Source organism: Vipera berus, assembly GCF_964194415.1.
Source record: "Vipera berus genome assembly, chromosome: Z".
In the NCBI taxonomy this organism is placed as follows: domain Eukaryota; kingdom Metazoa; phylum Chordata; class Lepidosauria; order Squamata; family Viperidae; genus Vipera; species Vipera berus.
This window is the reverse complement of record NC_138205.1, coordinates 36,508,460-36,522,060: the sequence shown is the minus strand read 5'-3', so window position 1 is coordinate 36,522,060 and position 13,601 is coordinate 36,508,460. Positions and strand designations below refer to the sequence as shown.

Genomic DNA, 13,601 nt, shown 5'->3' with positions numbered 1-13,601 from the left:
GTGTGTGCACTACTGTTGATGTCATGACTATAAGAACCCAAGACCTTTGAAAAGACATTTGCCAAAAACTGGATATCCTAGAAGAGACCATCAATGACTCAGAAAGAACTGTCAATGTAATTTAGCTGCCAGGCATCTATTGACCTAATATTTCTGGACAGCTAAAATCCAAAGATTAAAAAATAAAGAAGGAAAGGCAGGTATAAACGTGCCCAGAAGTGGCATTACTGTTGATAGGGATGTGAAGTTAGAATGCCAAGTTCCAAAAAGGGCAAATGCAAATGACAGCCCACCTAATTCTTCTCCAATCATCTCGAAGCCTCTTTACTATCCAAGTCTCAGTTTCTGTTGAACAGATTTCACTTGTTTGATGTTTCTCTTGATCTGCTCCTCCTCTTGATTCTTCTTGAAAGTGTCATTTACTGTCTGTCCTCTCAAGATTTCATTTGCTTTCAAGAGAAAAGGTGTGAAACCACCAGTTGCTGGGACTCTGTAAAATGGGACTTCAGTCTCACTGGAAAGTTAAATGAATTGTTTTTAATTGCATTATATGTTCTTTCTTTTTATAAAATAGTTTTGGTGTTCTTTAAGCTTATTGCTGTTTCTTTAGTACTGTTGTAATTACCACTTTCCGCTTTCTGTTTGTACTAACTTTTTCTCACCATCATCAAATCTATCTCTGAAATGAATTAAGTACTGCCTCTTCATAGAAATGAAAGGGGTTTTCTTGAGTTTCACTTTGAGCATATCTGAAATACAAATTTAAACTACTTGGCATAGCCTGGTTGTTCAACAACCGTAGTTCACCCTCAAGCATGGAAAAATAGAGTTTTGCAACAAAAATAATAATAATCCTCGAATCTCTAATGCAGAATTCTTAGCAACCCATGATCACCAACAGAAAAATCTTTAATAGCTTGGGATTATATGATGGGGGTAGGGAGTGAAAATAATTTTGATGAGTTTAAATGGATAGTGTTATTGTCCCTTTAAGAAATACCACAGTTTGTCCATCTACTCATTGTTGTCTACAGTTCTTCTAATTGATAACCATACTGTATATTTTAATCTATTTATTTCATTAATAGATAGTGCTGTATAGAACTAGAGGATTAGATTTGTATTTACTGTATTTCTCTTAACAAATCCCCAGAAATGAGAGGTTTGTAGACCAACTCAGAATCTTTTCCTTTTAGTTATCAGAAAGCCATGAAACACCATTTAATGAAAAATGGACTTAGAAACTTTCTGAATTAACTCTCTATTTTAAATGTAGCAGAGAGAACAACCCCCTAAGGCAGGGGTGTCGAACTCGCAACATCACGTGATGTGGCGCAACGTATCATGGCTTTTTTGCCATTGCTGGCAATGGAGTGGGCACAGTTTCGCCATGAATCATCTGGCCCGCAGGCTGGCAGTTTGACACCCCTGCCCTAAGGCATACCTAAGTTTGCCATTGCAGACAGAAAGATAGAAATGAATTATTCATTTACTTTTCAAGATTGGGAGGTTTCATGGACTTCTTACATGTCCATAAAATAAGAACATTTTGCAAGAAATAATTCACACAAGATGCTGCACCAAACAATCTTCAGTCTTGGTGGATGAGAATAGTTCTCTTCATTTTTTCTATTTCTGAAATACAGTTATGAATACCTGTTTTTAGGGAGCCAACCAGCATGCAACTGTACATGTGTTAGCTATAGCTACAGTATATAGGTTTTAGGTTCTCTTCCAATTGTTTTGAAAAGAGCTAGGAAGGTATATTGACATCTGATTTAGAATTCTAGAATTACTAAAGGAATTAGGCTATGTAATAAAATGAAAGTTTGACAATGTCAGACTAGACAGAATTGTAAAAATAAAATGTTGCCCACCACATATGTTCTTCTCTTTCCTTCCCTTCAAAGTTGGAAAGAACAAGCACTTTAAAACAAATTTTCTCTGTTGCTTGAAAAGATAATTTTTTTCTATTTTGTATAAGCTGGAAGTCTCTCATTTTTTTCATAGTATTTCAGGTCCAGACATTGGCAATGTTATATTTCAATGAGACCACAATGCTTAAAGGCCTTTAAAAAGGAAATTTTCCCCACCATTTTTCTTCCAATTTATCTGCACACTGGGAAAATAGGCAGTAGTTTTATTGCATAGAAGGTGAAGTTTTTCATGAATTTTCAGATCAGCAGTAAGAAAGATCCAATCTTCGGCTTGCTACATTTATCAACAAAATTCTATGAAATTGGAGGGAATAAGGCATCTGGAAGCAGTGAAGCTATTGGGCTCCTTCTCATATTTATTACTTAAATTTAATTATTTGCTTATTTAATTTTAATTATGACAGGTTCTAATTAGTTTCTTAAAAGAAGATCTTAAACATCATCTTCCCTTTATTAAAAAAATTTTCCAGACTGCAGAAATAAGTAACTGAGAACGAAGTCCTTAATTTGATAAGCATCCCTCAATGGTTTTTAGGGGAACTCAAAACAATGTTTGGAAACTAAAGTTTATTTCAGATATCTGGGTGCTTTGAGATGAAGGCTTCATTGTGCTTCTCAGATATATAGTTATCTTCTATTTGTAATTCTGCTTCCTGTATTTTCCTCTGTATTATCCCTCCCCCCTGCCAAAAATTAAATATGCGAAGACAATGATTATGATTCTCCTTTAATCTTCTTATTCTATGCCAAAATTTGAGTTAGAACTATTAGCATTTTTTAAGTTGCAGTACACAGGAACCTAAATTAATCACAAATTGTGATCGCAACTCAGCAAGAGTTAAACATTTTCAGTCCTGTTAATAAAATGTGAAAGATGATTTTCTCTATGGTTGCCTGATTTTCTCCAATATCCATGAGCCTTTAAAGAGCTTAATTTTATTTGTTTGGGGTACAGATATTTACAGTTGTTTTATTATTTTCAAGTAGTATATATTAGATATTCATGCACTCACATTCACATACAGCTTTTTATCAAAGATATTTACTTTGAAGAAACTGTTCAAAAATAGTAGCCTCCATAAAATATGCAAATCAAGAATATTTTTTTATAATTTGGTTGACAGCCTTTAGGCATACAAAGAAGTACGCATTTGGATTTAATTTTCTGGAAATTCTGACCCATCTCTGAATCTAGGCTGCACAAATTTCATGAACATTCCCTAAGAACTAGAAAATTGCTTTGAAAATAAAAAAAATGAAAGCTGATATTTTTAGGTTTCTGGTATCTGCATATAAATATAGACATGAATATCAACATATTAAAATAAAGATTATGTATTGAAGTTCAAACTTGTGAATTGTACAATGAAGCCAAGTTGTCTTGATGATGATTTCAGGCAAGGAGTTGCATACAACTGATAATTTTGATAATCTATGGCAAAGTGAATTAAAATGCAATGTAACATTAGTAATATTCCAAATCTGTCTAATATGTGATGGAAATAAAACACAGCAAGGCTCTGTGTAGGCGTCTCCTATGTCTCTTCTATCATATAGCCACTATATTAATTCAGAAGGTATCAAACTCTCGTAGTCTTCCTGTCCTTAGATATTCATAAAGCATTTCACAGAATGAAAGATACATTTCTTTAAAAGTTGTTACAGGAAATGGGATTGCTAGACTTGATCATATACTCTCATCTAACACAAGCAGTAATTAGCATCCATAAATCAGATTAGGCATTATCTCAAGCATCCAAGTTCAGTACAAAAATTGCATACAATTTCATAGATCTTGGTAAATTCTTGGTGCATTTTCTATAATCCGCATAGAAATATCATAGAGTTAGAAGCAGTGGTGGAATTCAGCCAGTTTGCACCAGCTAATTTTTTGTTGCCCAGGCCCAGAATGGATTTCCGGAAGCGGCATCCACACAGAGAACTGGTTGTTCACATATTTGAATCCCACCACTGGTTAGAAGGGACCATTTATGTCACTGAATTAGTTCCCTGCTCTTAATATCTGTGATTGCTGGCTGTTTATTCTGTGAACAAATCTATTGATAGGGAACACACAGGTAAATTATTCTACTATCAACATTAAAAGGTAAAGGTAAAGGTTCCCCCGCACATGTGTGCTAGTCGTTTCCAACTCTAGGGGCCGGTGCTCATCTCCGTTTCAAAGCCGAAGAGCCAGCGCTTGTCCGAGGACGTCTCCGTGGTCATGTGGCCGGCATGACTAAACGCCAAAGGCGCACGGAACGCTGTTACCTTCCCACCGTAGTGGTCCCTATTTTTCTACTTGCATTTTTACGTGCTTTCGAACTGCTAGGTTGGCAGAAGCTGGGACGAGTAACAGGCGCTCACTCTGTTATGCGGCACTCGGGATTCGACCCGCCAAACTGCCGACCTTCTGATCGACAAGCTCAGCGTCCTAACCCACTGAGCCACCGCATCCCTATCAACATTACTTTTACTATTAAGGATTATTTTTGAGTGTGGGCTCTCCTACCCAATTTGTATCACCCCCCAAATATGGGAAATTCCCTTCCACTTTTTTTATCTTAGTCATCAATAAAAAATATTTAAAATTAGAAGATCCAGAACAGAACTTTGTTTCACCATAGTACATGTCTGTCTCTAATTCGATGAAGAACTTTTGAGTGTTCATTAGACACTACTTTCAAGCTAGTTTTGTAGCCATTTAATTGTCATGCCCAATACATATCATAGTTGTTAATCAAAAAGGAAGGGGGTATTTTGAAAAATGCCCCTTTGAAATAAAAATGTATTATATTCTCCATATTCCTGTCTATTAAGGTTGTATTCCCATCTATTAAGGTTAATCATGCAAAACAATTAGGCAAACCCATGCTGACTTCTGATGATGATTGCCTAATCTTTTCCAAAAGAAATACATATATTTAAAATTAAGTATTAATTAATTAATTAACATTAAAGTGTTAATGTTAGACTGACTGCTCAATAGCTCCTGGATTCATGAAACCATGTTAATATCTGGGATAGAGCTGATCTGATTGCAGATTTAAATTTAGTCATAGACATATGTATCCTGAAAATGTTTCCATCATCTTCATGTTTCAGCCCCTCTCTTTTATCCATTTTATATTTATATTACTTATGCTATTATTGAAGAAGATTGAATCAAAGCAAGAGTTAGTAGCATTGCCTATGTCTGTGTGTTTGTGTGTACCATCTATTAGCATTTTGACATCTTCACTATGCAGTTAATATCCTGGCTGTTTTTTAAGAAACAAAAACTATTTTTACAGTATTAGTATCTCATCATTTCAAGCTTTACTTTTCAGGCACTCACTGTACAGCAATAGGTTTTTTGTCAGTATCCTTCCTAGAATCCTTTCATTGGCTTCAGATCTTCACTATGCTTTTTATGTAGCCACACCGATTTCTCTTTCCTCATTGGAGTTGGTATAGGTAAAATATTGGAATAGTTAGAACATTCCTATTTTTTTCTGTGTATTTGAATAGATAAATTACAATGTGACGTGAGCCTTTATCAATACTTTAGCTAAAACTGTAATTCTTTTCACACTGCTTTAGACTATTTTTAAAAAAAATTGTATTACAGTATTGAAAGGTTTTGACACTTTTAAAGCTAATCGTTTTAAGTTGCTTGAGGTGAGGGATAATATATATTTATTACTATGTTTTTTGAGCATAAGTTATCTACCTACAGGAACTGCTTTACATCTGCATATGCTAGATCTGCTACATTGTTGTATGAAGAAATCCTGTATGCTAAAAATAAAACCCATTATCTCCTTCCTATGTTATTCTTTCTGCTATTTTCTGCTACTCAATTAACTTCTCTGTTTCTTTGTTCAACTCTTCTTGTTCCCCAAACCCCTTGTGCATTTTCAGACTGGCAGTTGGGGTGAACAGAGTAAGGACTCGTTTTAAAAACTTGTACCAAACTCGCATTCTGTAATTTCCTGGGCCTATGGCATCAGCATCTCTCTGTTCTTTGAGAAGGCTGATCAAAGAATGTGATAGGTTTGGTAGGGTACTACTGGTGGAAAGTTGTTTTACATTTAAAAATTATTTAATTTTCTTGTGCTGGAATACAATAAAATTGAAACAGATAAGATTGCCATGAAATACTTGCCCTGACCAGAATCCAAAGGAAAAAAATAGCCTTTTTGACATCTCAGCTGCATTTTGTGTCAAATTTATCAGACAAATGGTAACTGAACAGTTAGAATGTTTGGGGATATTTCATGACATCGTAGCAGCTCAATTTACTGGTGGATAGAGGAATTTGCTTTTGGCAGGAAACACAACTGCCAATTCACACTATGACAATACAACTGTAGAAGCAAAGGCAACCCTTAAGCTATTATTTGTGTTGGTTTTCAACATCCTTGTTTCTTAACCTATCCCCAACAAAATCACTTAATCTGTTATTTCCCCAGAGTGGTGGCGGTGTCTCGATTCCAGCCATGAAGATGGTCAATCCAGCATCACGGCTAAAGCAAACCCAGCAAGGCAGCCCAGACAAAAGCAAACACATAAAGCAACGCATGGAATACATGCGCATCCAGGGACAACAGCAGGTAGTTTATTTGTAGGCCACTTTTTCTGTGCAAGTATGGAGACAGGTTAGCAACTATTCCCAGGAAAATAGTCCTGTCTCTGAGGCTTTGGGTGGGAATTGCATCTGTTTTGAATATAGATTTTTAATAGCCCTTTAGATTTGGAATGTGGTTTTAAAATTGTATTCAAAGTTGATCTTTATCCTACCTGAGATAAAGTCCACAATAATTTATCATACTGGAATTTCAAAATGAAGGGATACTTACTTACTTACTTATTCATTCATTTATTTATTTATTTATTTATTTATTTATTTATTTATTTATTTATTTATTTATTTATTTATTTATTTATTTATTTATTAACAGTGACAGTGGGAGTTGAGATGATTCCATATATATATATATATATATATATATATATATATATATATATATATATATATATATATATATATATATATATATATATATATATATATATATATATATATATATATATATATATATATATATACATACACACACACACACACACACACACACACACACACACCAAAGACTAGAGCACATCCATTTTTCCTGAGATCTATTCCTACCTTACTCAGGCTTGAGCTTCCTCAGTTGTTAAGGACAATCCACATGCATTTCCCAAAAGAGTCACCCAGATTCCAGACATTAGCTTGAATTCACCCTTTCAAAATGCGTGGCATATTATAATAATAACCCAAATATAGAGATGGCATAAAAGATGCTATTGAAAAGAAATATGCAACAATTATTTTTTAAAAAGTCAATTCACAATAACTCTGCAATATTTTTTGAAAAGCAGAAGAAAAAGCAATTACAATAGATGCATAACAATGGCTTGGGGGGAAAACAATCAAAACCAACTAAAAATATTGAATAAGGATAAGCTTAAAATAAATCCTCCTAATAATTAAAAACAACAAAATACAAGTTAATATCTCTTTTTTAATGTAAATACTTCTTTACTATACCTATACTTTTGAATATAATTATTCTAGCATTCATTTTACTGAATTGATAAGACATTTGGGAGGCAATATAAAATTTGATGAGAGGTCCCTGAAAAATGTAAGTAGTGGCAATCGTTTTTTTAAAAGAGATCAATAAAAATTCCCATGGATCCTAAGCTTATTGTTCCAGGCATTAATATTTCATAGATCCTATAGTTTCTAAGGGACGCGGTGGCTCAGTGGATTAAGACGCTGAGCTTGTCGATCAGAAGGTTGGCAGTTTGGCGGGTCGAATCCCGAGTGCCGCGTAGCAGAGTGAGCGCCTGTTACTCGTCCCAGCTTCTGCCAACCTAGCAGTTCGAAAGCACGTAAAAATGCAAGTAGAAAAATAGGGACCACTACGGTGGGAAGGTAACAGCGTTCCGTGCGCCTTTGGCGTCTAGTCATGCCGGCCACATGACCACGGAGACGTCCTTGGACAAGCGCTGGCTCTTCGGCTTTGAAACGGAGATGAGCACCGGCCCCTAGAGTCGGAAACGACTAGCACGCATGTGCGGGGGAACCTTTACCTTTACCTTTACTATAGTTTCTATGCAGGTGCTATTTTCCCCATTGACTTGGAGGTAAAACTTTAATACTTAGGCTAGTTCTTTTATTGTCATCTGGATTGATTCCCTTGAGCATGAATTGTTATTTATTTTATTTTAATGATCCCATCCATCAAAGCAGCTTTCTCAGAATAACACAATAACATCACAATTTAAAATTTGTAAAAACAAACAAACAATGATCCATCGGTTATTTCCCATGGAGAACCCAAACAGGGCTTTTTTTCCCTATGGAGGTATATGTCATTTTTAAAATTAATTTGAAGGAACGTAAAATAAAATTCAAAATCCACTGGCCCCTTTATCTATTTAAATTTTTATAATCCAAATTGTTAGTAAGGGGGGCGGTTTGCTCAGATTATGTTTTAAATCCTTTTTTTCTGGGTTTTTTTTCCTTTAAACATGTCCCAAGTCATAAGAACATTCACTGGATGGTTGGTTGCTCTGCTGCTCTGAAGATATCTTTAAATACCTGTATTCCAGATGTGTGTAAACGGGTAGAGTAGTGCTGTACCCAATGTCCATAAAGAATCTGCTTAGGTTGTATCTTTCTTCCTCATCGCCCAGTGTTCTTATTCATGAGGTGCTGCCTTTCAGTCCCTCCTAGTCCTGCAGGCTTCCTCATGAGGACCTGACATTCACAATACACATCATCAATCTCTTCCCTTTCTCTGGAAACTCTGCTGGTCTGGCTCATCACCCATCAATTCCCAATTTATGCTATACCTAATTATTAACATGGATTGAGAAATGATGGAAGAATGTCTGAATCTGGTAAGGTGTTGTCTGGTTGAACACTTTGCCTAAGAAATGGATGTTGGCCACAAACTATAATGATTCGTTCCTTCTATATTCCATAACTGTTCTTCACTATCCCTCCCCTAATGAGATAGAACTACTCTTGTGCATAAAAAGTAATAGCTAATTTTGTGGATCCATTTGAGGAACCCTAACATGGAGAGTGTGTCATGATTTTTACGCCAACCATATCTCAATGACCTACTGGGTGTTCTTTTAGATTTCAAACCAGGACCAAACTCAAAATGCTGTGAACAGTTTGGAAAAGTTCTAAATTTGGAATATCTTTTATAGTGCTTTGCCTTGTCTGTTTAGAGAGGCCTGAAAGACAGGGCTGACAAATTGCAAGGTTCACGCAAGCAAGGCAAACTCAAAAAGAAATAAATATGCCCTGTTGCTTAGCATCCCAATAACTTTAAATGGTCAAAACAACCTACTCAAGGTTTCAGTGGTGGAAAGGCAAGTTATATGGAAGTGTCATCAATATTTAGGCAGGGATGGAAGATACTTTCTGGTTGAATGGGCAGATTAGCTCCCAGTACCTTTTCTGGAGTCAAGTTATATCAGCAGTCTCTTTGCTCTTCAAAGCTGTGTCCCTCCATTTGAAACCCAGCTGGCTGTGATAAAGCCCTATCCCAGCATTCCTTTTCTTTCTCTGGTCATAGAGTTCTTTGTCTATGAATATGCCTGGATGGAAGAAAGAGGTAGGGAAGCAATCTATAAACTTCAGAATGTTGAAGTATGACAAATGATATTTTTATGAAAATATTTTAGTGTTGGTAATATTATCATGATTCCCACAAACATTGACAGTATATTGCATGCCTTTATAAAAACTGTATAAAATGTTTACAATGAAAACAACAGATATTACGTGAATTAGCCAATCTGTAGCTGCATATAACAATTTTAATCCTTCTATATTAATACCCCACTTTCAAAACTGTATGGGCAACATAATAAGTTTCATTTTTCTCATAGTAGAGGCAGTCACAATGAAAATTCTTCCCCAGCAACACAATTCGAAATAAGAAAACAAAATTTAACAATTTCTTTTTCCACCTCTAAATTCAACATATGATGGATTTTTATTAGGATTGCAGTTGGGAAGTAAAAGTCCTCTTTTATTTGACCTTGATTCCTGGCAAGATCATGGATACATCCATATAATTTTATTGGCAACAATACAGTGCAGAAGTTATTTATCACTGTCTTTTTCCAGGATATTTTTTAATCTTCCCAGTCTTAAATTTAAACTCTTGCCCGTTTTATGATTCTGATGGAAAGGAAGGCCCCAAGGCTAAATCTTATAAATTTCCAAATGAAAATCCAATGCACATAATGAATATAATATTTATGAAGACAGTTCTGTTCAACTCTAACTTGAATCTTTCTTATCTGAACATTAACTGACTACAAAATTTAACAGTTGTAGTCATGCAATGCACAGAGACAGTTCTGATTCACTATTCAGTAAGAAATGAAGGAATTACAAACACAATACAAATTTTCTCCTTTATTGGTATCACTATTCAGTAATTATCCAAGCATCTTGCCACCCTACTGTCTAAGTGCACTAGTAATGGTTGGGATCTAAATGGTTTAGTCAGTTCAGTTCAGCTGGGTTGACATGCTTCTGTGTTCTTGCTGATGCTGACAGTGTACCCAGTGGCTTGCCAACTTTCTGAGGCCACAAAGCAAGGTAACAACCACCATTTTTCCATTACTTAAGCACAACATATCTACCTGTTTCTCTCCCCCCCCCTTTGTTCCTGGAGACTTGATCTTCCTTTCGATAAATCCTACCCTTTTTCCTTTCTTCTTGGTCCCTAAGCACTTTTGCTTTGCTGGTGCTTTCCCCAGAATTCACTCCTGCTTCTATCTTCTTTTTTTGTCATGTGTGAGTAGATCAAAGACCATAGATACTTGCTTTCCCATGTTCTCAATCTCTCCTTAAAGGACTCTCTGTTTTGCTCATTTGGCAATAGATAAACAAGCTCTCCCCTCCTACTCCAAACATGGCAGAGTAAATGGCTAATGGTGAATTTGGCTGTCTTCCTTTGACTTTTTGAAATGTTTTGCCATTTTTTTCTAGATGTATTAAAAGTAATGTTCTCAAGATGCCTAGGCAGCATTCTAGAAGTTGTAGAATGTACAACTTGTAGGATATCAGATTGGGAAAACATGGTCTATTATGAGATATACATTATGAGCAAAATGAGTCTATATAACCCTCTTCGTCACTTTTTTCTGCATAGCCCCATTATTTTTACTTGTATTTATTTATATTAATTGCAATACAAACCTAGCACAGGTGCTGTTTGTCTGTCAGGAACATTTCTAAAGGTCAACTTTCTCCAAATGATGAATGATGTGCAGATGCTTTGCATCAGTAGACACTTGCCTTTATCACAAAGCTAGCTATGACACAACATTTAAAATAGCAAGTGGGCTGAGATTTGTAGGTGATGAAGACCAAAATTTAGAAATTTCTTCTGGCAAAAAAAATTCTTGTCTATAAAGAATAAGTTACAGTACATCAGAATCCTCCCTCTTTATTCCTTTTGATGCAAGTGGCAACAGAGGGAGATGAGACTTATGGTAATATGATTAGAACTAATATTGTTTTTCCCCACTATGTAATATCTTTGGAGAAGGATTATGGGATTTCATTTCTGGAATGCCACCAGAACCTTCCTGATATGACTTATTTGCAACACTTCTAGTCATATATCCAGGCTTGCATATATTTCAGTAAGAACTTTATGCATATATCTAGTTTTGTTGCATGAAGGGAACTTGTGTGCTGGGCTGGAGAAATGAAGCAGGGATTGCTAAAATCTGAATTTTGTTTCTCCAGCCCATCACACAAGTTTCTTTCCATGTTCAGAGGAGAGAAGAACTGGGGGAAACAAAGTGGGGATCATGAAGAGAACCCTGCTTTGTTTCTCCAGTCCGGTGCATAAATTTCCTTCTGCACATGGGGGAGATCTGCCTGCCCTCCTTTGACAGGAAGTTCTTTTTCTCTGTCTGCTTAATCACCTATACCAACTAGCATGGCTGGTTCAGGAATTCTGGGTATTGAAGTCCACAAGTCATAAAAGAGCCAAGGTTCCCTACACCTGACCTATACGGTCCTTTAACAACTGCAACTGGGATTGCCAGGGTTCTGGTTGTTAGTGAACCAGTCACATTGGCATCTCATGTAACCACCTCTTTGCTCAATAATCAAGATTCTGGTTCCAGTTGTGATAGTAACTTGAGGACCACCTGTATCCCACACCTTTAATTTTGTTGGCTTAATATTTTTTATTCCTTGTCTTCATTTTTCATAACGCCTCTTATCTTCTAGAGGAATAGCATGACAGATATATGTGCCATCACAGCAGTGTCAGTGAATGGATTAGTGTAGTTTCTTATTACTTGAATTGGATTTTATCTTTCATCCTTCCAGTTCTCCTTCAAGCAAATACATTTCTGTCTGCCTTGCTAATATATTTAGTGTAAAGTCCCACACAAATCGCCGTGACAAGTGATTTTATTTCATGTGCATTTAACTACAGAAGAAAAAGTCTTTTATGGGATTACAAAATGGCCAGGTTTAATAGATAGAACTCACTTAAGTAATGATTGCAAAAGAAGCCTGCTTATTCACAACTGGTTTATATTTTATTCTCACATGCCTTTCACTGTTTTTTCTTTCCCTCCTTACCACATCTTTAGCCATCAGACTGAGAACTACTGCACAAACCTAGTATTTAATATTTAGTATTAGAAATAAAAAGAGCTTTCTCCCCTCTGTGCCAAATCTGAAAGTAGCCTGCATATTATGACATTCTTCAAAACAAATGATATCTCTTAATTCCAACCAAAAACAGTTTCTTTGTTTCTTAATTTGATAAACAGCACCTTTGCAAGCACCAGCATCCTCCTTTGTCCTATACTCATTTTTTTGTTTTGCCTGCTTCCACTATAGGATAATGTTGTTCTAACTTAGTGTCCATGGCCACAAACTAAATATTTTATTTCTTTTTCTTCCTCATTTTCCTAAATCTGTCTTCCCTTTTTTCAACTTGCCTGTGTGTTTGTATTTTCCCACCTGACTTCTCTTTCACCTCTTTCTGTGTTCTTTAAATCCTCTATCTAATGTTCACTCCTTGCCCTTGTTCAGTAATCTTGTTAACAATCTACTCGCCTTGACCTCATGATTTTATCGAGCAGAACTTTTGCCTTAGGTTTTTCATGCTCTGACTTCTAACAGGAATGTTCCCAATTAGCTTACTCTACCTCTTTCTCTCTGTTTCTTTCTATTTGTTCTTCCCTTTGAGAGAAAAATATTTGTTTTTCCCTTGGCTATTTCCCTTTTCTCCTCCTCACCTTTTTTCCCCTGAATCTTGCTTTTCTTTCTAGGCCGCTAGAACAGCCAAGGACTCTGGCACGGGGAATGAGACTTCCAGCCCGGTCTCAGAGAAACCTACTTCGGGCAGGACCTCCATCCCGGTTCTGACTTCCTTTGGGTCACGGAACTCCTCCATTTCATTCTAGAAGCTCCTTTGCCAAATTCTCCGTTGGTAGTTTTTCCTACATACTGTAACAGGGGCGGGGTGGGGGTGGGGGTGGTCTGGGGAGGGCTTGTGTCTCTCTGTTTCCTACTCCCAGCTCTTCCTGAGGCACCTCAGAAAGGTCTCCGCCTTCCTTGTACTT

General features: G+C 36.2%; 1 protein-coding gene across 1 annotated transcript in view; it reads left to right on the top strand.

Moving 5' to 3' along the window:
- The window catches only part of SRCIN1 (SRC kinase signaling inhibitor 1), a gene marked incomplete at both ends in the record, with an annotated part of 158,603 nt that extends 145,161 nt beyond the window's left edge, over positions 1-13,442 (top strand). Inside the window, 2 exons of the mRNA XM_081345707.1 lie at positions 6,392-6,532; positions 13,308-13,442. Coding sequence (XP_081201833.1) covers positions 6,392-6,532; positions 13,308-13,442 — 276 coding nt within the window. The remainder of the gene's footprint in view (positions 1-6,391; positions 6,533-13,307) is intronic.
- Between the last annotated feature and the right edge of the window lie 159 nt (positions 13,443-13,601).